Source organism: Bombina bombina, chromosome 12 (genome assembly GCF_027579735.1).
Source record: "Bombina bombina isolate aBomBom1 chromosome 12, aBomBom1.pri, whole genome shotgun sequence".
NCBI lineage: Eukaryota > Metazoa > Chordata > Amphibia > Anura > Bombinatoridae > Bombina > Bombina bombina.
The window spans coordinates 102,842,090-102,869,036 of NC_069510.1; the positions used below are offsets into that span (position 1 = coordinate 102,842,090).

Here is a 26,947-nt window from a genome sequence, read left to right on the forward strand (position 1 = left end):
GCAAGAGTCCATAAGGCCCACCCTTTTTATGTTGGTTATGATTTTTTGGTATAAAGCACAATTATTTCCAAATTTCTTTTGTTGATGCTTTTTACTCCTTTCTTTATCACCCCACTGCTTGGCTATTCGTAAAACTGAATTGTGGGTATGGCGAGGGGTGTATTTATAGGCATTTTGAGGTTTGGGAAACTTTGCCCCTCCTGGTAGGATTGTATATCCCATACGTCACTAGCTCATGGACGCTTGCCAATATGAAAGAAATTAATTTATCAGGTAAGTTCTTACATAAATTATGTTGTTTAATACTTTTTGTATAGTGACTGAATCCCTAAACACGCCACATTGTTGCCATCTGGAATTCGAATGAATGCCCTGGTCTATTACACACTTATAGTTAATACGCCTACAGTCTGGGTTGTGCCAGACTTAATTTAGCTGAGACACATGTACATTTAGCTACAACTCATGGTATGAATGAGTGATCACAACTTATACGATAATGCTGTGGGGTATGAATGAGTGATTCCAGCCTAAATGCTAAAGCTGAGAATTAATAGAAATATTACAATAAAAACCCCTGTATAAAGACTTATGCTCAACACATGCCACATTACTACCATCTATATGCTATGGTGCAGCGGATTGAAATACGCTAATTTATGTGATCTGCAATTGGATCATATCCATTTTTATATTGGTATAACAATCTTACTACCATAGCTGTGTATACTATAGTTATTAATAATGTAGCAGTGCAACCAAACGGTCTGATATCAAAACCGTCACGGTGTTATATGTAAATGAATCCAGTGGGTTACTTTGCTGAATCAGATAGATAAAATATGAACAATTACCTATATAAAGACAGCATTAACCTATGTTTGGGCCAATTAACCCTTCACTAGAAGGGCGATTAGACTAATTTACCCGCATTTCTAATACAGGCTTTTATTTAGCCCCTTTGATCTCAGACCGACTCGAATGTACATCCATTTATTACTTATTTAATAAATTTAAAACCCGGTACGTTCCTGACTAAGGACAACTAACAATTTAACTTCTATTATCTGTTAACAATGAGTTAATACATTTTAAACCTAGGACGTTACTAAGGACAGCTGATAATTTGACTTCTATTATCTGTTGACAAATGAGTTTGTCAGATATACAGAGATATATGTAACAGCGCTTAGACTTAAAATACTTTTGCCTCTCTCTGTAACCCCCTTCCTGATCACGAATTTTAAGATAATTTGTAGTTGAGAGTGGCGCTACTAAAAGCTAAAAAGTATTAAAAACTAGGAGAAAAAAATTATATTTGGTTACCTACTGATTATATACTGTAACAATAATATAATATCTACAGGAATATATATCCCTATTGTAAATCACTCCACTAGATTATTGGAAACGAATGTAAACTAAGGATGATTTCTATTCATTGAATATCAAATGCATTTTTATACAGTCAAAGTATTTATTAAATTGCAGTTATAGAGTAAAAACAATAATAAAATTTATAGCTATATGTCTTTACAGATAAAATATTTAAATAATGACTCAACAAAATAAAATCAAATATTGATGAAATATTAAAGAGAGAGCCCAGATGATTTTGTCTTTCTAGGTAAAATAACGATGTCCACAAATATTACATAGATGTGTGGTCTATATGTTGAGACAACGGATTTTGTTATATTGTTGAATAGATTTTCATAGCAACAATATTGTTTCAAAAAATCCATATATACCAAAGTTCAATTGAAAGAGTAGCAAAGTTCTCAAATGGACGTAAAAAATCAAGTCTGTTTGGCAGAGTGACAATCTTGCTCGTGTGTTGTTTGCAATAAATTTGAGTGACACTTTGTGAGGTATATCTGACCCACTATATATGTGGTCTTACCTCCTGCTTCATATGTTAACCCCGCTTCGTGGATGGTCTTACCTCTTATTGAGTGCGGTTGAAGTCTCAGGGCTTACCGGTCTTTTTAAGTCTGAGTAAATGTAGCGGTGCAATATTTCGGTTTTCTTCAGCTTGCGCAAGCTCTCCTATAAACCGATGGCTTCTTTACCTGCTCTTAGTACTCCGGTGTACGCAGGTGTGAGTCTGTGTGGGGTCCGTCGGTATTCCTGCACTTAGTACTCCTCGTACGCAGGTAACTGACAGGTAACTAGTTTCTTTCGCTCCGACCAGTGCAATAGTGAACTTTTTTTAAATTGGGTTCCTTGTGATACAGCTTTCTTTCACAGTTTCTACGCGTTTCACCCGCGTTCCGGGCTTTTTCAAGATACTGTGATTACTCGGCTTTCCTATTCAAATAATGCCGCCATCTATCTGATTGGTCCTGACTTTAGTTACGTCACTGGGCTCTCTTAGGATATCCTCATCGAGTTTTTTTCAGTTGAAAACCTAGGCTCTCTCTTTTCTTTAAGCTTTCCTTACTACAGACATTCCTTATTAGAAACAGTATTTTCTTAACTTAATCCCAAATAATAAAAAATAAAAATACAATTAAATGAAAAGAAAAAATGAAGGAAAACGTATCTTTATTTTACAACTCGATAATAGTGTTATACACAGGATACGCTTATTTTCTCATATTATAATCCGGTTTTCTCACTTTTACATTTGAATTCTGTCTTCTTAAAAATTGATTTATATCTTTACAATAGGTCTTGACAACACATTCTTTTAGTTGGAAATCTCTGCCTAAAAAATAACCTGATAATGGATTTTGACATTAATCTAAATTTGATATCTAGAATTTTAACAATGTTATTATCGAATTCAATATAGACTATTATTTAAGGTATTAATTTAATTTGATTTAAATTTGGGTTAAAGGGATGGTGAATAAGTTTTCTGTGTCTTAAAGTGGTATTAGGATTAGTAAATTAAACTTTTCCTTAGTTTTTAATATTTCAAAATTTTGTCTACAATTAATTTAATAAATAGTTGAATTTTCATATTTCATATTTTAAAAAACGTTACTCTATCTTTCTATTAGGGTGATTTAATATTTACTTCCTCAGTATTAAAAATATTTTTATCTCACTAAAGTGCTTGTGAACTTATAATTAACTAATTGATTTTTAATTTTTTAAGAATAATGTGCAAATTTTTGTGTTAAAATGCAGAATTTTTTAAATAAAGTGCAAAGTCTTTGAAAAGTGCTTGTGAACATATAATTATTTTAATTATTTTAATTATAATGGTGTCCTAAAATGTCTTATTAAATTAATCTTATTACATTAATCTTATTAAATTGATGAATAAAAATGGTTTATTTGTTTTTATATTTTAAGATTTTGCTAAAATAATTTAAAACTCAACTACAAAGGAATGGAGATAAATCTAGTTCTGAATTTAATCCATATGGATATATGGTGTTAAAATTGAATATGAGCTCAGCTTCTTTTTTTAAAAGACTTAATTCATAGTTGCCCCCTCTCCAATTTTGTTTTACCTTACATATTCCCCAATAAGTGAGGTCAGATAACTTGTTTTTGTGGATTTCCCTGAAATGTTTGTATAATTGGGTATCTAAATTTCCCTTTTTTATATTGCATAAATGTTCCCTTATTCTGTCTCGTAATAACCTAGTGGTTTCGCCTATATAAAACAAATTACATGAGCATTTTAGTAGATAGACTACTCCTTTACTATTGCATCTAATGGTATCCTTTATGATAAATTCTTCTTTTGATCCTGAGATGGGTATGGATTTTTTCTTTGAACTGTATTGACAAGCCCTACAAAGATGGCAAGGAAAAAATCCTTTAAGTTGTCTACCTAGTAGGTCTATTTCTATTGTTTTTTTCTGGAATCTAGGTTTAAATTCACTAGGGGAGAGTATTGTAGGGCTTGTCAATACAGTTCAAAGAAAAAATCCATACCCATCTCAGTATCAAAAGAAGAATTTATCATAAATGTAATTTGTTTTATATAGGAGAAACCACTAGGTTATTACGAGACAGAATAAGGGAACATTTATGCAATATAAAAAAGGGAAATTTAGATACCCAATTATACAAACATTTCAGGGAAATCCACAAAAACAAGTTATCTGACCTCACTTATTGGGGAATATGTAAGGTAAAAAAAAATTGGAGAGGGGGCAACTATGAATTAAGTCTTTTAAAAAAAGAAGCTGAGCTCATATTCAATTTTAACACCATATATCCATATGGATTGAATTCAGAACTAGATTTATCTCCATTCCTTTGTAGTTGAGTTTTAAATTATTTTAGCAAAATCTTAACCTATAAAAACAAATAAACCATTTTTATTCATCAATTTAATAAGATTAATTTAATAAGATTAATTTAATAAGATTAATTTAATAAGATTAATTTAATAAGATTAATTTAATAAGATTAATTTAATAAGATTAATTTAATAAGATTAATTTAATAAGATTAATTTAATAAGATTAATTTAATAAGATTAATTTAATAAGACTTTTTAGGACACCATTATAATTAAAATAATTAAAATAATAACTAAAAGAATTAAAATAATTATTATATGTTCACAAGCACTTTTCAAAGACTTTGCACTTTATTTAAAAAATTCTGCATTTTAACACAAAAATTTGCACATTATTCTTAAAAAATTAAAAATCAATTAGTTAATTATAAGTTCACAAGCACTTTAGTGAGATAAAAATATTTTTAATACTGAGGAAGTAAATATTAAATCACCCTAATAGAAAGATAGAGTAAAGTTTTTTAAAATATGAAAATTCAACTATTTATTAAATTAATTGTAGACAAAATTTTGAAATATTAAAAACTAAGGAAAAGTTTAATTTACTAATCCTAATACCACTTTAAGACACAGAAAACTTATTCACCATCCCTTTAACCCAAATTTAAATCAAATTAAATTAATACCTTAAATAATAGTCTATATTGAATTCGATAATACCATTGTTAAAATTCTAGATATCAAATTTAGATTAATGTCAAAATCCATTATCAGGTTATCATTTTTTAGGCAGAGAATTCCAACTAAAAGATATAAATCATTTTTTAAGAAGACAGAATTCAAATGTAAAAGTGAGAAAACCGCATTATAATATGAGAAAATAAGCGTATCCTGTGTATAACACTATTATCGAGTTGTAAAATAGATACGTTTTCCTTCATTTTTTCTTTTTTTCTTTTCATTTAATTGTATTTTTATTTTTTATTATTTGGGATTAAGTTAAGAAAATACTGTTTCTAATAAGGAATGTCTGTAGTAAGGAAAGCTTAAAGAAAAGAGAGAGCCTAGGTTTTCAACTGAAAAAAACTCTATGAGGATATCCTAAGAGAGCCCAGTGACGTAACTAAAGTCAGGACCAATCAGATGGCGGCATTATTTGAATAGGAAAGCCGAGTAATCACAGTATCTTGAAAAAGCCCGAAACGCATAGAAACTGTGAAAGAAAGCTGTATCGCAAGGAACCCAATTTAAAAAAGGTTCACTATTATACTGGTCGGAGCGAAAGAAACTAGTTACCTGTCAGTTACCTGTCTGTTACCTGCGTACGAGGAGTACTAAGTGCAGGAATACCGACGGACCCCACACAGACTCACACCTGCGTACACCGGAGTACTAAGAGCAGGTAAAGAAGCCATCAGTTTATAGGAGAGCTTGCGCAAGCTGAAGAAAACCGAAATATTGCACCGCTACATTTACTCAGACTTAAAAAGACCGGTAAGCCCTGAGACTTCAACCGCACTCAATAAGAGGTAAGACCATCCACGAAGCGGGGTTAACATATGAAGCAGGAGGTAAGACCACCTATATAGTGGGTCAGATATACCTCACAAAGTGCCACTCAAATTTATTGCAAATAACACACGAGCAAGATTGTCACTCTGCCAAACAGACTTGATTTTTTACGTCCATTTGAGAACTTTGCTACTCTTTCAATTGAACTTTGGTATTCCATTAATTGAACTTTGGTATATATGGATTTTTTGAAACAATATTGTTGCTAAGAAAATCTATTCAACAATATAACAAAATCCGTTGTCTCAACATATAGACCACACATCTATGTAATATTTGTGGACATCGTTATTTTACCTAGAAAGACAAAATCATCTGGGCTCTCTTTAATATTTCATCAATATTTGATTTTATTTTGTTGAGTCATTATTTAAATATTTTATCTGTAAAGACATATAGCTATAAATGTTATTATTGTTTTTATTCTATAACTGCAATTTAATAAATACTTTGACTGTATAAAAATGCATTTGATATTCAATGAATAGAAATCATCCTTAGTTTACATTCGTTTCCAATAATCTAGTGGAGTGATTTACAATAGGGATATATATTCCTGTAGATATTATATTATTGTTACAGTATATAATCAGTAGGTAACCAAATATACTTTTTTCTCCTAGTTTTTAATACTTTTTAGCTTTTAGTAGCGCCACTCTCAACTACAAATTATCTTAAAATTAGTTTGTCAGGTCATACAGTGGTCGCACAATCACTTTACTAACCACAGTTCAAATGAGGGTCCCTAGCAGACACACTTATGCTGCTTAATATAAATGTATGATTATAAATAACACGTTAATATCTTGACTCTAAGATAATATGCAGAACATTCTCTAGCATTACATTTATAGCTTTATGCCATGACATTCAACCCTTCATCATAAAGGGTGATTATACCAATTATTTATATCTGTATATTCATTTGAATTACCAAAACGGGCATGCATTAGCCTCTAGGTCCTCAGATTGATTTGACGGAACATACAATAATAAAGTGACTTTTCATTTGGATATAAACTGTAAATTATGTTTCGCAGCATCATGGTGATTATTTGATCTGTGTTACTACAGTTATTCATATAACACTTCAATCACTGTTGATTTATAATATGACCAATTTGACATCCGTTTAATTAGTGTATGAATACGTTTATAACATTTATGTTTCACTTGAGTTCAATATACCCAATCTATATATTTTTGTAAGTTAACTCTGTGGATTCCTCATCTCTGACTGGAACTTTGAAGTCATTGTTACATTTTACAGAGCCATCAGCTGAATTATTTATTTAATACTATACTATTGGGAAAACATTTTTTCCCCTATTTAACGTTGTGTGGGAATCACAGGAACACTATTAGATCACTACTAATGTGAATATATATAGGCTGAATCCTATTATTTAGTGATCTAATTCATTCAGCACATCTAGTAATTATACCGGTGCAATTTGTATCCTGTATGTCACTTAACCAAACTATTTTGTTTTTTTAGATTTATTAATAAAAGTTTTTTTATTTATCCTTTTTGTGTAATTCTACCCTTTAGTCAGTGCCCAGAGTGCTATATATGCATACTTTTGGAACATGGTTACTCTCTCTTAACCATTTTCCTATGTGCCAGTAATGTCAGTGCCATGCCTCAGCTTTCTCCTCAAACGTCCCAAGCTTTAGCAATTTCACATGCAGTGCCTTGTGGTTCCTCAACAAGTTCCTGGGGGTGTTTATTTACCAGGAAACCTTTCTGCGCAGATCACTAATGCAGTTTCGGCGGCCTTATCAGCCTTCCCTATGACTGGTAAGAGAAAGAGGAAATATAAAAACATATCTTATGCTAAGAATGCTGACTCCGCTAAGTCTGCATTAGTCTCTCCCAGTTTTCTGATGAGGATTATTCCTCAGGGGTCTCTGAGGGTGAAATTTCTGACTCTGAAACTGTGGTGGCTAGTACAGCAGATCCAGAGGAAGTTTAATTTTAGATTTAAGCTGGAGCTCCTCAGATTGCTTTTGAAAGAGGTTCTTGCCACTTTGGAGGACTTAGAATCTACTGTCGCTAAGACTCCTAAGAAGTCTAATAAGCTTTGCCGAGTGTTTGATGTTAAACCACCTTCTATAAAAGTTTTTCCAGTTTCAGACCGTATGTCGGAAATTATAGCTCAGGAATGTGATAAGCCAGGGATTCCATTTTCCCCATACCCTGTTTTCAAGAAGATGTTTCCTGTTGCTGACTCTGTTCGTGACTCGTGGCGCACTGTACCTAAGGTAGAGGGAGCTATCTACTCTTGCTAAGAGAACTACTATCCCTATTGAGGATAGCTCTTCTTTCAAGGATCCCATGGATAAGAAGCTGGAGACTTACTTAAAGGTACAGTCAACCCAAAATTGGTTCTAAGTGATACATATAAAGTGGAAAACGATTATTTGCAAATGTAGCCCAATTTTTTTTATCATATATAGTTTGAAAGTAAAAAGACTTATGATTTGCTCCACTGCCGATTTTAAAATGTACGCCTTCCCCCTCCCCTATTTCATCATCGGCATAGTCATCTGCCTGTGATTGTAGTATCTTTTCTATCCTCCACGCTCCCGTGTTCGGTGCATGCGAAATGTGCCGATTTTAGTCAAGGGGAACATTTTAATCCGGAATTCCAAGTAAACGCTCAGTATTATAGCGGTTTCATATGTGAGACGTACCAGTGTGCTTGTCTTCATCGCTCGGTCTGCTGTTCCCAGATTGGACTGTAATACAAAGTGTGTGTGTGTATATGTATATGTGTATATATTTGATTCTTCATAATAATCTTTATGGAAATATTTAATATGACCTTAAATATTTCCATAAAGATTATGAGGAATCAAATCCGATAGACATACCATATTCTTTGGATTACAGTCCAATCTGGGGACATCCGCCTGAGCGATGAAGACAAGCACACTGGTATGTCTCACATATGAAACCGCTATAATAATAAGCGGGAGTTCCGGATTCAAAAGTTCCCCTTGACTAAAATCGGCGCATTGCACATGCGCCAAACACGGGAACGTGGAGGATAGAAAAGTTACAATCACAGGTAGATGACGATGACGAAATAGGGGAGGGGGCAGGTGGACATTTTAAATTTGCAGTGTAGAAAATCGTAAGTCCTTTTACTTTCAAACAATATATGGTAGAAAATTGGGCTACATTTGTAAATAATAAGTTTGCCACTTTATATGTATCACTTAGAACCAATTTTGGATTGACTGTCCCTTTTAAGGAGGACAACAGCCTCCTGAGAGAATTACAGCTGATTCCACCAGGTCTGTCTCTTCTTCCTGGGCTTTCAAAAATGAAGCTTCTGTGGAACAAATCTGCATGGCGGCCACTTGGTCCTCATTGCATACTTTTTCCAAATTCTACAAATTTAATACTTTTGCCTCGGCTGAGGCTTCCTTTGGGAGAAAAGTTCTTCAAGCGGAGTTAACTTCTGTTTAGGTCCACCTGTCTTGTTCTCTCCCTCTCTTTCATTCTGTGTCCTCTAGCTTTGGGTATTGGTTCCCACTAGTAATTAGAATTAAATTGTGGACTCTCCATGCCATTGGAAAGAAAAGAAAATGTATGCTTACCTGATAAATTTCTTTCTTTCCTTGCATGTAGAGTCCACAACCCGCCATTTAAGTTGTTTAAGACAGCAGTTTTTCTTTGTATAAACCTCAGGCACCTCTATATCCCTTGTGTTATCTTCTATTTCTATTTTCCTTTGGCCGAATGACTGAGGGCTATGGGTAAGGGAAGTGACACTTAACAGCTTTGCTGCAGGGTGTTCTTTGCCGCCTCCTGCTGGCCAGGAGTTGAATTCCCACTAGTAATTGGAATAAAATCGTGAACTCTCCATGCCATTGGAAAGTAGCGTTAAAATTGCAATATGCTCAGGCATGGGATAAAGTCTGGTCCTAGACTCAATAATAATATAATATAAATCCCAGCCAACAAGTCTTAGAAATCTTTCAACAGAGGATTTTAATTGTATATGTTACTTCACACTGTACAATAATGAATGAGGAAAGTCTGAATGTAAACTCACTCAAATCCACACATACCCCATCCACCATACATATCCGTACCATACATCAATACACAACTAAAACAGTAAAAATGAAAAGTCAACAATTGTTGCAACACAACAGTTGATACAACGTAAATTAATAACCATAACACCCCCAGGGCGTCCCCAGGGGGTGAAGACCAGCACCACCTGTATTCAAAAATAATAGAAAAAACTGTTCAGCTTTTGCACAAATCAGGATAGTTCTTTATATATGAAGATGTAGTAGAAAAAAGATCCGAGATATTGAAAAAATTAATGGATCAAGGCCATCTCACTCTTTTCCGGTTGTTGCATGAATGACCATATACTTTTATGATGCTTCTAGGATCTTGTTATATCTTTGGTATATTGTTGTGTTACAGTCCCAAGATAATAATAAATTGCTACAAATATTTGTAATCCTTGATTTGTATATCATGGAGAGACACAAGCACATGTGACACCTGTTGTAACTTGAAGCGTGTATTTACAATAATATTACATGTGGTAATATCAATACTGTGCATATAAATGTCCCTCCAATCGAGCTGACATGTGAATGGCCACAATTGTTTGGTGTAATTTGCTATGTTGAAGGGAGATATACATACTATGCAGGTCCAACCTCACACCCTTTAAACTTCACTCACACTGTACTAACTAACTCTGCAGTAAAAGGTCTGCTCTCGAGTTCTGCACACTTGCCCAGATACACAGTTCAAACCTTGTATTGCTTAAATAGTTACCGGGATCTTAAATGCAGCTCGGGCCAGTGGAGAATCACAAGTAACAGTGTTACCTTGGACGTCATATGCTTGTATGCCAGGTACTACCATGAGACTTGTCACAGACGTTCCCTTCAGTGTGGAAATGGACCGCTCTCGAGTTACTCCAATCTCACCTACTATGCCAAAACCGTTCACCGTTACCCTAGAATGTGGCTCAAACAGCACGAACATGAACAGGTGATAGTGTCTTACTGATTCCGATGCGCGTTTTTGGACTCCGCCCCTTTCTCAAGGAATATACAGGTAGTAGTGTGAAGGTGCTGTTTAAACCGTTATTGCTTCATACTTATTGGATACTCTTATTCACACCCCCAATAACGTCACACTCCATTTGCACACGCAACATTCATTATTTGTATGGAAACCCGGATTTGTATAAAGCTCACAAATCATATGTACAAAGTGAAATGAGACCGCTACAGATCGCTTAATTCACTCATGTTTATAGTAACCTATAGTATATCCTGCCTAATTTACATTTATAAGGGATACAGAATCTCACTCCCATGTTACGGCCTCACAAGGCACGCTATATCCTACTGATATGTGACTACAATATAAGCAAAAACATATAATGAAAGAACCCAGAGTATCTAATTCTAATGATCTAAAGTATGTGTTATACGAACCAGCTTTTTAGCTGAGAACATACGTAACCCAGGGTATCTCATGAGGACACCGACATCCTCACATTAACTGATTAACTGACTCCTTTTTTATAAACAAAAAGAATATATAAGAATGTTAAAGAGAAAAGTTATAGCTTTATTAAAAGAACCAATACCTACATAGTTATGCATCGATTGTGTAGATAATCATGTTTATGTAGGCTTTATAGGGTCGTACCCAAATACAAATTTTGGTCACATTATGGTCAATTAGGACCATTCAAGACTTTACAAATATCCTCTTGGATAGTGATTAGATCACATGGTTATAACTGATTAATGTGTATCTATTCCAGAGATACCCTTATATGTAATCATCATATATACTTTTGATTGAATCCCACATATATCAGGTTATTTAAATATTGCCCCTGGAGATATCTCTATTTGTAGTCCTTATTATAGTCAATTAGGAGCATTCAAGACTTTACAAATAACCTCTTGGATAGTGCTTCGATTTAATTTGTATCCATTCCATTACAGTCAATTAGGAGCATTCAAGACTTTACAGATAACCTCTTCGATAGTGCTTAGATTACATGGTTATATGTGATCGTGATATATACTTTTGATTGCATCCCACATATATCGGGTTATTTAAATGAAATTGCCCCAGAAGATATCTCTATTGAGACCTTTAGGGACCATAGTATCTAGTCTCCTGATCCACTGGGCCTCTTTCTTGAACAATAATTTCTGTCCATCTCCCTCTCTACGTAATGGGAGTACCCCATCAACAATTTGAAACCTCAACTGGCTTTTGTTGGCATTCTGTATGAGAATTTCTTTCTATTTGAAGACGCATTTTATGTCCAGAAGAAGGGAACGGCAATGGGCTCAAATGTAGCACCTACCTACGCGAACCTATTTGTCTGGAAATTTGAGGAAGATGTGATCTTTAGAGATCGGGGATATAGAGACTATGTGCAAGGCTGGTATCACTATATAGACAATATTTTTTTCATCTGGACGGGGGGTGATGAATTGACACAATTTGTATCTCGGTTAAATTCTGCACATGTATCCTTAAAATTTACTATGGAAGCAAGCAAGACACAAGTGAGCTTCTTAGATACTATATCAATTGTAGATCACAAATTGAGTAGTGATTTATTTACAAAAGAAACAGATAGAAATAACACACTATTATATGATAGTTTCCATCCACCCTCCTTAATTAAGAATTTCCCACTTGGCCAACTTCTAAGAACTAAAAGGATCGTGGATGATCCTGAAACTTGCTTAAAAAGATTAGATGAAATGTCTCAAAAATGTATAGATAGAGGATACCCGACTGAAGTCTTGGTACAAATTATTAACAAGGTTGCAAATATTGATAGGAGTCTCCTAACCAAAAAGAGTCAGGACCCTAAGAAATTCTCTCTACCATTTGTCAGCCATTTTGGCTTTCACAGTAGAAATTTAAAGAGGATATTACAACATTGGCATCTATTGAAAGAGGACACCCAAGTGGGAAATATATTTAATGATACTCCACTATTTTCATATAGGGGAAACAGAAATTTAAGAGATGAATTGATTCGTGCTGATTGGGGTCCTACAAAGAAACCCATTGAAATGACTGAGAGGTTCCTTTTCCTTGCATGAATTGTGCTCTGTGTCATTCAATGCAACAAGGAGATCATATTACCCATCCTCTCTCTGGGAAAAGGATCCCCATTAAAGGGAGGTTCTCCTGTAATTCCAAATATGTAATATATGTGATAAAATGCCCATGTGGCCTGGCATATGTGGGCGAGACCACCCAAACGGTCAGGGACAGGATACGTCAACATAAAGCAGCAATAGGTAAAAATGAAGATTCACCGGTGGCACTTCATTTCACGAGATTCTCACACAACAAAAGCCAGTTGAGGTTTCAAATTGTTGATGGGGTACTCCCATTACGTAGAGGGGGAGATAGACAGAAATTATTGTTCAAGAAAGAGGCCCAGTGGATCAGGAGACTAGATACTATGGTCCCTAAAGGTCTCAATAGAGATATCTCCTGGGGCAATTTCATTTAAATAACCCAATATATGTGGGATGCAATCAAAAGTATATATGATGATCACATATAACCATGTAATCTAAGCACTATCAAAGAGGTTATCTGTAAAGTCTTGAATGCTCCTAATTGACTGTAATAGAAAGGATACGAATTAAATCTAAACACTATCCAAGAGGTTATTTGTAAAGTCTTGAATGCTCCTAATTGACTATAATACGACTACAAATAGAGATATCTCCAGGGGCAATATCATTTAAATAACCCGATTATATGTGGGATGCAATCAAAAGTATATATGATGATTACATATAAGGGTATCTCTGGAATAGATACGAATTAATCAGTTATAACCATGTGATCTAATCACTATCCAAGAGGATATTTGTAAAGTCTTGTATGGTCCTAATTGACTGTAATAAGACTACAATGTGTATTTGGGTAAGTTCCTGGTAAACTAATATGAGCCTTATTTGCATAATTTGTGCAGAACCATGCAAGTACTGTTTCTTTAAATAAACCTGCAATTTTTCTTTTTTCCTGAAAATATAAGGGTATCTCTAGAATGGATATGAACATATCAGGTATTGTCATAGAGTTTAAGTATTACCTAAGAGGATTTTTTGCTAAGTCTTGAATAATCCTAATTGATCATAATATGACGAAAATTTGTATTTGGGTACGACCCTATAAAGCTTACAAAAACATGATTATCTAAACAATCGATGCATAACTATGTAGGTACTGGTTCTTTTAATAAAGCTGTAACTTTTCTCTTTTTTCTTTAACATTCTTATATATTCTTTTTGTTTATAAAAAAAGGAGTCAGTTACTCAGTTAATGTGAGGATGTCGGTGCCCTCATGAGATACCCTGGGTTACGTATGTTCTCAGCTAAAAAGCTGGTTCGTATAACACATACTTTAGATAATTAGAATTAGATACTCTGGGTTCTTTCATTATATGTTTTTGCTTATATTGTAGTCACATATTATCAGTAGGATATAGCGTGCCTTGTGAGGCCGTAACATGGGAGTGAGATTCTGTATCCCTTATAAATGTAAATTAGGCAGGATAATACTATAGGTCACTATAAACATGAGTGAATTAAGCGATCTGTAGCTGTCTCATTTCACTTTGTACATATGATTCGTGAGCTTTATACAAATCTGGGTTTCCATACAAATAATGAATGAATGTTACGTGTGCAAATGGAGTGTGACGTTATTAGAGTGTGAATACGAGTATCCAATAAGTATGAAGCAATAACGGTTTAAACAGCACCTTCACACTACTACCTGTATATTCCTTGAGAAAGGGGCGGAGTCCCGAAATGCGCGTTAGAATCAGTAAGACGCTATCACCTGTTCATGCTCGTGCTGTTTGAGCCACATTCTAGGTGAACGGTTTTGGCATAGTAGGTGAGATTGGAGTAACTCGAGAGCGGTCCATTTCCACACTGAAGGGAACGTCAGTGACAAGTCTCAAGGTAGTACCCGGCATACAAGCATATGACGTCCAAGGTAACACTGTTACTTGTGATTCTCCACTGGCCCGAGCTGCATTTAAGATCCCGGTAACTATTTAAGCAATACAAGGTATCCAAAGTTTGAACTGTGTATCTGGGCAAGTGTGCAGAACTCGAGAGTGGACCTTTTACTGCAGAGTTAGTTAGTACACTGTGAGTGAAGTTTTAAAGGGTGTGAGGTATGTGTATATATATATATATATATATATATATATATATATATATATATATATATATATATATATATATATATATATATATATACTGTGTACATATATATATATATATATATACACACTCTCACTCACACACGGCACTCGTTTTGCGTCGGTTTAGTTTATGCGATTTCAGAATTATGCCCTTTATTTTCAGTCATGTGACTGCTATTGAAAAGCACTGAGAAGCAGCACATTGATTAAAATAAGGGCAGGCCAGTAGATGGAGCTGTCAGATTGTGTTGCAGCAAAGATATGCAAGCCAAGCAGGCTGAAATTAATGAGTGTGAACAGATCAGACCTGAGCTATCGAGCAGCTTTCAAAGCAACAAGATCTAGCAGCCGTGAAGGAAACTTCCCTTTCTTCTTCTATCCCATCTGCTTGAGGTGAGGGTGCCTATAAATCAGTCCAGACTGGAATGTATAGAATAGCTGCAGACCCAATATTAGCTAAAAGTATATGCTACTGTTTCAATGCAGAGACCTTTTTACAGAAAAATGCAAGTAAAAATGTTTTTTTGTTTATTGAACTTAGTTTCATGATGCATTTTGTGTTGTGTGATTATTTGATACTGTTTATAATGCTGTTTAGCATTTATAGTCTTCATTTCAAAGCTTTAAAAATAATGTATTATAGGTTACTTATGTCAATTTTGAGAGGGGCCTGGAACGTAACTCCCTCACTTCCCCTTGACTTACATTGTAAACTTGGTTTCATTTTACAGCGGTTTCTTTTTACAACCATTCCTTCTGGAACCTAACCCCGGCGTAAATTGAAGGCTTTCTGTTGCCTTTTTTTTTATTATATTGCTCATTTACAATTTGGAGTAAGTGCAATTGCAATGTCTTTTTATTATGTCCTTGTTGATTATGCATTTTTAATGTATTTAATTGTCCTATTATTTACATGCTGTATTCCTTTTAAAGATACATTGTACAGCATTTTTGGTATTTTCTAGTGATCCATTTTACCTGTTGTAGTGTGTCAAATTGTTTGCAAACAGCTCCTTTGCCATTTGAAATATCTGCTTCTGCATGTTGAAACCATCACATATGCTGAAAATATCATAAATGCCTCTGCCAGGCTCATTTTCCTTACGCTTCACTCTTCATATGCTGAACCTCTCTTCCAATTCCTTCACTGGCTTCCTCTTGCCTCTAGGATTAAAGTGAAGGTCAGGTTACTAATAGTGCCCCACGGCATTGTATAGACGTTTAAAAATTAACAAGGGTTTAATTCATGAAATGTTTCATATGTTTATATTTTGTAGACTTTTTACCTATTTAACGCTGCGACAGTAAGCGCAGCTCTCCCGCCAGCCATATTGTCAAAATGATTGACAGATGACAGTTTGTAAAATAACAAATCCTTGTTTTCCCCCCAGGGCGTTCAGCCCCTTTGCATAAACGTCATGGCCCAGGGGATAACAAGGATTGGTTCTTTTACGAATCGTTATCTTTCAATCAATTTGACAAAATGGCGAACGGGAGAGCTGCAGTTATCGTTGCAGCGGTAAATAGGTAAAAATTCTTTTATATAAATATAAAACATTTCATGAATTAAACCCTTGTTAATTTTTAAACGTCTATACAATGCCGTGGGGCACTATTAGTAAATTGACCTTCACTTTAAACACACAATTCTGACTGACTACAAAGCCCACAACAGCACTGCTCCCATCTATATCTCCGAACTTGTCTCCACATACTCTCCCTCCTGTCCCCTTTGCTCTGCTTACAACCTCCTACTCTCCTCGTTACCTCTTCACATTCCCGTTTACATGACTTCTCCAGACTGGCTCCCATCTTGTGGAACCCTCTGCCTCGCTCCACAAAACTCCCCCCTAGTTTTGAAAGCTTCAAGCACTCCCTAATAGACTCTTCTGTTCAGTGATGCATACAACCTACACTAACCTTCCCTAATACCAGTTCCTCTCCTCCATTGCTATCCGCCATGAACCTCCTTAGAATGTAAGCCTTAGAGCTCAACTGCTTGTAGATTACCTTCACAAGAGCTAACTGCAACAGTGCGACTCTAGGCAGGGCCCTCTATCCATTTGATCCCAAAAATTGCTACCTTGTATACCGCCTATGTTTTATAGTTCTGCGGAATCTGTTGGCGCACTACAAATAACCAATAATAATAAATGCAGTATCATCTATAGAAAGCCAATGTAAGCGGGAATCTGCCTCCTAGGGGGAGATGTGTCGGAAATAAGTGGCCTGTCTCATTGACACTACTAGAGCCAATCCGGGCTTTAGTCTGCAGACTACAAGGCTAGCCACTGTCATAAAATCAGTATAAAGTACATTGTTTTGCAGTTAGCTGATAAAATAAAATTAGGGATAAATATATATGTAGCTGGGTTAGCCTTGATAAGTCAGCAGGATTGTTTTCAAGGTCTGAGATTTAGAAATTGCTAACCTTTCAAAGCTAATTTACATGAAAATAGAGCAAAACAATGAACATGTCGGTAACTGAACATCTATTATAAACATTCAAGGTGTTTACTGTCTCTTTAGGAGACCTCACATCAGTATCACTACAGTGTTTTTTTTTTGTTTTTTGTGTGTGAAATTTTAAAGCTTTATTTACTCTTTCTTTCTTCGCTAGACTGACATTCTTCATCTGCTCCGTTGGCTTTACCTCCCCTATGCTGTTTGATGAGCGAAAATATCCATATCATCTCATGCTGCAGAAGTTCCTCTGCTCCGGCGGACACAACGCTCTCTTTGAGTAAGTGAGCATCACATTTCCCCCAGATACAACAGTAACGTCTTGCACAGTGCAGATATGTTTCTGCAAACATCTACAGTGTTTGTATTTGTTTTTTTGTCTAGGTTTAAAAAAATAGGTTAGGCTTTGCTATTGTCACATTGTGTGTTGTCACTTGTTGTTTTGTCAGCACAAGTCAAAGTAATTGCCTCTTATAGAGTATTTAATTTGTGTTGGCATTCATATGAAAGCAGCATTCAAATATATTTAATACATTCATTATTCTCAAGCTAATCTTTGCTTTAAACACATTGTTCTGCTATATATATACTGCCCAGCAGAACTGTATCTATATCACAAACTATCAACTCCATTAAAGGACCATTCTAATGATTTCAAGCTAAATGCTCTAATTTTTTAGATAATATAATTTTAACATTGACAAACCTACAAGTCTATGCACTTAAAGGGACAGTCAACACCAGAATTTTTGTTGTTTAAAAAGAAAGATAATACCTTTATTACCCATTCCCCAGTTTTACACAACCAACAGTTATTTTAATATACTTTTTACCTCTGTAATTATCTTGTATCTAAGCTTCTGCTGACTGCCCCTTATTTCAGTTCTTTTGACAGACATGCAGTTTAGCCAATCAGTGCTCAGTCCTAGGTCACTTTACGTGCATCACTACCGCTGATGATTGGGTCAGAGGCAGTTTCCTCTTGGCACCAGCAGTGCAGGTGTTAAAAACATAGTTGCAGGTCACTGGTGTTAAAATTACATGCATCAACAAATTAGTGTCATTTTTCACTGTATTGACCTTTTTAATAGATTAGTTACCACCACAACCTTTTGTAGGTCATTATACAAATCTTCCTTTTTCTACAACATCAAATTACTGCTGTACCTTTCAGGTTATGATTTCTTGTTTCTTGCAGTTTTCTGAAAAATATTATCCAATCGTTTAAAAATGAATGTGTAGAAATATAGATTGCTGCTTTATTACTGAAAAACGCTTACTGGCTGTGGTGGGTAATAATCTGTACCCCAGCTGAATTTATGTGAGGCTCATTGAAAAGGAATTTGACCTCACTTTACAAATTTCAATTATAAATAATTAATTGTGCTTAGGCAGCTTATGTACTTCATATGGAAAAGTATTGTTGGTCTTGTAAAAAAGTTTTAACTTAAATCCGTTTAGTAACTTGATTTTATAATTTAGTGTGATACATTTCTAATGTTTTAGACATTAACTTTGTGAATGTCATGATAATCAGCTGGGTGCCATTTCTCTGTTCATCATAAATTGTTTTTTCGTTGCAAGGTGCTTCATGTCGGTTTTTATGCTGGAGGTTTAGGAATTTTACAGCCTTTGTCATCTGTTAATATTTTGTATCACTGTCAATTTTAGGACTTTTAACTGGGCCCTGTCCATGGGAGGGAAGGTGCCAATGGCAGAGGGCTTAGAACATACTGACCTGCCAGATGGGACTGGCGAGTTTTTAGATGCTTGGCTCATGTTGGTGGAAAAGATGGTGAATCCTACAACAGTCTTAGAATCTCCTCACTCTTTACCCCCCACCAAGCTTCCTGGTGCCCAAAACTCTCCTCAATTCAGCTCCTTGCGCTTCCTTGTTGTAACACAGAAGGTAAGTTCTTAATCCTGTATCCCTTTTATGATTTTTCCTTTCAGCTTGCTGGCTTTCCAGTGACTTTCTGGTCAGATGCTTCAGAGTGATGCTTGTCTCTGCAGCTGCTGTCTCATAATTGCTTTTTTATTTTGCTACAATGTATATGTTTGTATATTTATATAACATGGTACTCTTCTCTTCTAAACATAAAACTGAAGCTTGGTGTAATAGAAGTCTTTGTGTTTTCTTTTGTAATGTAGTCAATGACCCTTTGATTGTAAAAGTTAAACTAACCTGAAGGGGCTCATTATTCGAAAGAGTACATCAGAGACCTAGAAAAACAACCTAGTTGGTGACTATTCTGACAGAGGTCTTTGTGATCTGTGATTATAAAATACTTCTAAGAACATCAAAGCTTATCTGTATAGACTGTAAATTGCCTTTGTTTTTATGAAATAGCTGCTTTTTGTGCAACCCCCCCCCCCCAATTAAGTATTGACATCCTTATCTATTACTTGAGAAACACATACCGCCATTAATCTTTGTCTATACACAAAGACTGATATTTAGAGAAAGCAATTGAATTAGTATCTCTCACTCCAACCTGTCCCCTACTGGGCTGATATGAACATTTATGTAGGTATCTTGTTCCAAATTTACTCAAAACCCTGCTCACCGCAACCCACTTCTTTCAGGCAGCCTTCACATGCATAAAGAACCTCTGGAATCGCAAGCCTCTAAAAGTGTATGGTGGGCGCATGGCAGAATCTATGCTTGCCATCATGTGCCACATCCTGCGTGGTGAGCCAGTCATTAGAGAACGCCTAAGTAAGGAGAGGGAGGGCAGCCGTGAAGAGGAAAGCCAGCAGGATGAGAGTGGAGCCAGACGGGAACCCCAGGTCAACCAGCAACACCTTCAGCAGGTGGGAGTGTGACTTAGGTTCAGATCTCGTTTTTTCATTCGGTGATGGTCAAGTAGTTACTACCAGACCTCCCTCTGAAGCAACTCTGACTTGTACCATTTTTATTACCAGCGGTTCTGACATAAAGCACAGTAGTTAAATTATCACTAGTGACTTATAGCACGAAGTCTGTCTCCTAATCATGTTCTTCCCTTCTCTCTATAGCTTATGGATATGGGTTTCACACGGGAGCATGCAATGGAAGCACTGATCAATACTAGCACCATGGAGCAGGCTACTGAATATCTTCTCACTCACCCTCCACCACTCATTGGAGGGGTTGTTCGGGTAAGTGTGACAGAGTATTGATGGGTAAGCTAACCCCCACCTTCCTACCATCACTGTGTTCCAGTTCTTCCTTTCGTTTCCCCCATCACATCCACCTCCTCTCCTTCCCTCCCTCTACCCCCCTTTCTACCGCAGGCTTCTCTATGCCAATCTGCTGATGCTGAGCAGATGTAAAGGTATATGCTTGATGTAGTGCAGGTTATTAGTCAGGGGAGAGTCTGAACTGTGCAGCTTCCTCTTCTGTCATAATGAAAAGCAGGATTAGTACAGGTATTTAGCAAGGATTAATTTTGTCCCCCTTACCTGTCATAGCAAAACAGGTTCCCCTGACAACAGTGCAGTTCCCCTCCCACTCACTGCCCTGACATGCCCACTTCCTTATGGGGACACTTTTTTTTCTTTTCCTGCGTACCCATGCTCCCATGCCCTGACCTCCCCATTCTGCAGAGCAGCCCAGCTGACAGGGGTATCTGTTGTTGCTCTGCAGGACTTGAGTATGTCAGAGGACGATCAGATGCTGAGAGCCATTGCCATGTCGTTGGGACAAGATATCCCGATGGAACAGAGGGCAGAGCTGCCCGAGGTACAGTACAAGCCCAATCTTGGGGACCATTGGCCAGGATGTAATGTTTTCAGCTGACATGAATAGGGTTAAAAGGGCACTAGCTTGTGTGCCTGCGCTAGAAAAGGTTGAGCACTCCCCTTGCCCACCTTCCTGTCTAATGTACCCTTCCCTTTTTTTTTTCTCCCATCACTGTATCCTTACCCCTTCCCCATCACATGGTGAATACGTTCTTTTCCCTTCACTCTGGTGAAACATCGGGGGAGGTTGTTTTATGCAAGTGTTGAGGTCTGGATATTAATGTGGGTGAATGAGTATGATGGTATTCGGAATAGAACTAATAACTCCATAAAGTCTTCAAACCAATATGAAATTGTGTTTTTAGATTGTCCCTTTTTATAACCATTCCTTTTAATGCTTTCCAGTAACAATGGATGATGATATCCCTTATAAAACGCAGTATCTCTGGTGCCAAAAATAGTCTTTTGTTGCATTTATAAGGGTCCTAAATGTTTTCCCAATTAAATCTTTTTAGATTTAAAAAATTACTTTGGATAAACCTTACTCTTGCTGACCAAACCTACACAACCTTTATTCTTGCAGGAAACAGCTCGTCGGAAAGAGGAGGAGGAGCGAAAAGCTCGGGAGAAGCAGGAGGAGGAAGAAGCCAAATGTCTAGAGAAATTTCAAGATGCAGAACCCTTGGAGCAGGATGAGCTTCACAGTTTCACGGACACCATGCTGCCCGGCTGCTTCCATCTCCTGGATGAGCTACCGGACACAGTGTACAGAGTGTGTGACCTCATCATGACCGCTATAAAGCGCAACGGGGCTGATTATCGTGATATGATTCTTAAGCAAGTGGTAAATCAGGTAAGGGCCACTGTGGTATCACCTGAAATGTATAACTTTTTTTTTTTTTTTGCTTAATTTATTTGTACACTCTGTAGTAATTGATAAAATTATTTCTAGGTGTGGGAAGCTGCTGACGTTCTCATCAAAGCTGCACTTCCACTGACCACGAATGACACCAAAACTGTGTCAGAATGGATAAGTCAGATGGCCACCCTGCCTCAGGCTTCCAACCTGGCCACTCGGATTCTGTTGCTGACCCTTCTCTTTGAGGTAATATGGGTTGTTTTTGGTTAACAGCCTGGCTATTATAATACCATATGCTCACAAGTGGTTACCAAGAAGGGACAAATCAATGCACCATATATTATATATATATATATATATATATATACACACACACACGTTAATTTTTCCGACACATTCCTAAAATATATGCTTCAGAAATATTCCTCTACTTAATGGTCACTTATCTCTTCTGGAGTACATATAGATTTCTACCTTTCATGTCACTTTCAGTGCCTAGACTTAAAGGGCCAGTAAACTGAAAACTAATTTCTCCAACATAGGTGTGTCCGGTCCACGGCGTCATCCTTACTTGTGGGATATTCTCTTCCCCAACAGGAAATGGCAAAGAGTCCCAGCAAAGCTGGTCACATGATCCCTCCTAGGCTCCGCCCACCCCAGTCATTCTCTTTGCCGTTGCACAGGCAACATCTCCACGGAGATGGTTAAGAGTTTTTTGGTGTTTAAATTATGTAAGATGGGCAAGTTCCTAGAGGTTCCGGTGCCCCCCGACGCTTTTCCTATACCCAAGCGGGTGGCGGACATAGTAAATAAAGAGTGTGAAAGGCCCGGCATACCTTTTGTCCCCCCCCCCCCCCCCCCCCCCCTATATTTAAGAAATTATTTCCTATAGTCGACCCCAGAAACGACTTATGGCAGACAGTCCCCAAGGTCGAGGGGGCGGTTTCTACTCTAAACAAACGCACTACTATTCCTATCGAAGATAGTTGTGCTTTCAAAGATCCTATGGATAAATAATTAGAGGGTTTGCTTGAAAAGATTTTTGTTCAGCAAGGTTACCTTCTACAACCAATTTCATGCATTGTTCCTGTCACTACGGCAGCGTGTTTCTGGTTCGAGGAACTAGAAAAGTCGCTCAATAAAGAATCTTCGTATGAGGAGGTTATGGACAGAGTTCAAGCACTTAAATTGGCTAACTCTTTTATTTTAGATGCCGCTTTGCAATTAGCTAGATTAGCGGCGAAAAATTCAGGGTTTGCTATTGTGGCGCGCAGAGCGCTTTGGCTAAAGTCTTGGTCAGCGGATGTGTCTTCCAAGACAAAATTGCTTAACATCCCTTTCAAGGGTAAAACATTATTTGGACCTGATTTGAAAGAGATTATTTCAGACATCACTGGGGGAAAGGGCCACGCCCTCCCACAGGATAGGTCTTTTAAGGCTAAAAATAAGCCTAATTTTCGTCCCTTTCGCAGAAACGGACCAGCCTCTAATTCTACATCCTCTAAGCAAGAGGGTAATTCTTCACAACCCAAACCAGCCTGGAGACCAATGCAAGGCTGGAACAAGGGTAAGCAGGCCAAGAAGCCTACCACTGCTACCAAAACAGCATGAAGGGATGGCCCCCGATCCGGGACCGGATCTGGTGGGGGGCAGACTTTCTCTCTTTGCTCAGGCTTGGGCAAGAGATGTTCAGGATCCTTGGGCGCTAGAAATAGTTTCTCAAGGTTATCTCCTGGAATTCAAGGAACTACCCCCAAGGGGAAGGTTCCACAGGTCTCAATTATCTTCAAACCAAATAAAGAGACAGGCATTCTTACATTGTGTAGAAGACCTGTTAAAGATGGGAGTGATTCATCCAGTTCCAATAAGAGAACAAGGGATGGGTTTTTATTCCAACCTGTTCATAGTTCCCAAAAAAGAGGGAACATTCAGACCAATTTTGGATCTCAAGATCCTAAACAAATTTCTCAAGGTTCCATCGTTCAAAATGGAAACTATTCGAACGATCCTACCTACTATCCAGGAAAATCAATTTATGACTACCGTGGATTTAAAGGATGCGTACCTACATATTCCTATCCACAAGGAACATCATCAGTTCCTAAGGTTCGCTTTTCTGGACAAGCATTACCAGTTTGTGGCACTTCCATTTGGATTAGCCACTGCTCCAAGGATTTTCACAAAGGTACTAGGGTCCCTTCTAGCGGTTCTAAGACCAAGGGGCATTGCAGTAGTACCTTACTTGGACGACATCCTGATTCAAGCGTCGTCTCTGTCAAAAGCAAAGGCTCATACGGACATCGTCCTAGCCTTTCTCAGATATCACGGATGGAAGGTGAACAAAGAAAAAAGTTCTCTGTCCCCGTCAACAAGAGTTCCCTTCTTGGGAACAATAATAGATTCCTTAGAAATGAGGATTTTTCTGACAGAGGTCAGAAAATCAAAAATTCTAAGCTCTTGTCAAGTACTTCATTCTGTTCTTCGTCCTTCCATAGCGCAGTGCATGGAAGTAATAGGATTGATGGTTGCAGCAATGGACATAGTTCCTTTTGCACGAATTCATCTAAGACCATTACAACTGTGCATGCTCAGACAGTGGAATGGGGATTATACAGACTTGTCTCCGACGATTCAAGTAGATCAAAAGACCAGAGATTCACTCCGTTGGTGGCTGACCCTGGACAATCTGTCACAGGGAATGAGCTTCCGCAGACCAGAGTGGGTCATTGTCACGACCGACGCCAGCCTGGTGGGCTGGGGTGCGGTCTGGGAACCCCTGAAAGCTCAGGGTCTATGGTCTCGGGAAGAATCTCTTCTCCCAATAAACATTCTGGAACTGAGAGCGATATTCAATGCTCTCAAAGCTTGGCCTCAACTAGCAAAGGCCAAATTCATAAGGTTTCAATCAGACAACATGACGACTGTTGCATATATCAATCATCAGGGGGGAACAAGGAGTTCCCTGGCGATGGAAGAAGTGACCAAAATAATTCAATGGGCGGAGGATCACTCCTGCCACTTGTCTGCAATCCACATCCCAGGAGTGGAAAATTGGGAAGCGGATTTTCTGAGTCGTCAGACATTTCATCCGGGGGAGTGGGAACTCCATCCGGAAATCTTTGCCCAAATAACTCAATTATGGGGCATTCCAGACATGGATCTGATGGCGTCTCGTCAGAACTTCAAGGTTCCTTGCTACGGGTCCAGATCCAGGGATCCCAAGGCAACTCTAGTAGATGCACTAGTAGCACCTTGGACCTTCAACCTAGCTTATGTATTCCCACCGTTTCCTCTCATTCCCAGGCTGGTAGCCAGGATCAATCAGGAGAGGGCTTCGGTGATCTTGATAGCTCCTGCGTGGCCACGCAGGACTTGGTATGCAGACCTGGTGAATATGTCATCGGCTCCACCATGGAAGCTACCTTTGAGACAGGACCTTCTTGTTCAAGGTCCATTCGAACATCCGAATCTGGTTTCCCTCCAACTGACGGCTTGGAGATTGAACGCTTGATTTTATCAAAGCGTGGGTTTTCAGATTCTGTAATAGATACTCTGATTCAGGCTAGAAAGCCTGTAACTAGAAAAATTTTACCATAAAATATGGAAAAAATATATCTGTTGGTGTGAATCTAAATGATTCCCATGGAACAAGATAAAAATTCCTATCCTTTCTACAAGAAGGTTTGGAGAAAGGATTATCTGCAAGTTCTCTGAAGGGACAGATCTCTGCTTTATCTGTTTTACTTCACAAAAGGCTGGCAGCTGTGCCAGATGTTCAAGCATTTGTTCAGGCTCTGGTTAGAATCAAGCCTGTTTACAGACCTTTGACTCCTCCCTGGAGTCTAAATCTAGTTCTTTCAGTTCTTCAAGGGGTTCCGTTTGAACCCTTACATTCCGTAGATATTAAGTTATTATCTTGGAAAGTTTTGTTTTTGGTTGCAATTTCTTCTGCTAGAAGAGTTTCAGAGTTATCTGCTCTGCAGTGTTCTCCGCCCTATCTGGTGTTCCATGCAGATAAGGTGGTTTTGCGTACTAAGCCTGGTTTTCTTCCGAAAGTTGTTTCCAACAAAAATATTATCCAGGAGATAGTTGTACCTTCTTTGTGTCCGAATCCAGTTTCAAAGAAGGAACGTTTGTTACACAATTTGGACGTAGTCCGTGCTCTAAAATTCTATTTAGAGGCTACTAAAGATTTCAGACAAACATCTTCCTTGTTTGTTGTTTATTCTGGTAAAAGGAGAGGTCAAAAAGCGACTTCTACCTCTCTTTCCTTTTGGCTTAAAAGCATTATCCGATTGGCTTATGAGACTGCCGGACGGCAGCCTCCTGAAAGAATCACAGCTCACTCCACTAGGGCTGTGGCTTCCACATGGGCCTTCAATAACGAGGCTTCTGTTGACCAGATATGTAAGGCAGCGACTTGGTCTTCACTGCACACTTTTGCCAAATTTTACAAATTTGATACTTTTGCTTCTTCGGAGGCTATTTTTGGGAGAAAGGTTTTGCAAGCCGTGGTGCCTTCCATTTAGGTGACCTGATTTGCTCCCTCCCTTCATCCGTGTCCTAAAGCTTTGGTATTGGTTCCCACAAGTAAGGATGACGCCGTGGACCGGACACACCTATGTTGGAGAAAACAGAATTTATGCTTACCTGATAAATTACTTTCTCCAACGGTGTGTCCGGTCCACGGCCCGCCCTGGTTTTTTTAATCAGGTCTGATGAATTATTTTCTCTAACTACAGTCACCACGGTATCATATGATTTCTCCTATATATATTTCCTCCTGTCCGTCGGTCGAATGAATGGGGTGGGCGGAGCCTAGGAGGGATCATGTGACCAGCTTTGCTGGG

General features: G+C 37.5%; 1 protein-coding gene across 1 annotated transcript in view; it reads left to right on the forward strand.

Moving 5' to 3' along the window:
- HUWE1 (HECT, UBA and WWE domain containing E3 ubiquitin protein ligase 1) overlaps positions 1-26,947 on the forward strand; it is a 689,948-nt gene that overhangs the window by 320,469 nt on the left and 342,532 nt on the right. The window contains exons 27-33 of the mRNA XM_053695471.1: positions 17,673-17,795; positions 19,187-19,424; positions 20,102-20,329; positions 20,534-20,656; positions 21,144-21,239; positions 21,822-22,091; positions 22,191-22,343. Coding sequence (XP_053551446.1) covers positions 17,673-17,795; positions 19,187-19,424; positions 20,102-20,329; positions 20,534-20,656; positions 21,144-21,239; positions 21,822-22,091; positions 22,191-22,343 — 1,231 coding nt within the window. The remainder of the gene's footprint in view (positions 1-17,672; positions 17,796-19,186; positions 19,425-20,101; positions 20,330-20,533; positions 20,657-21,143; positions 21,240-21,821; positions 22,092-22,190; positions 22,344-26,947) is intronic.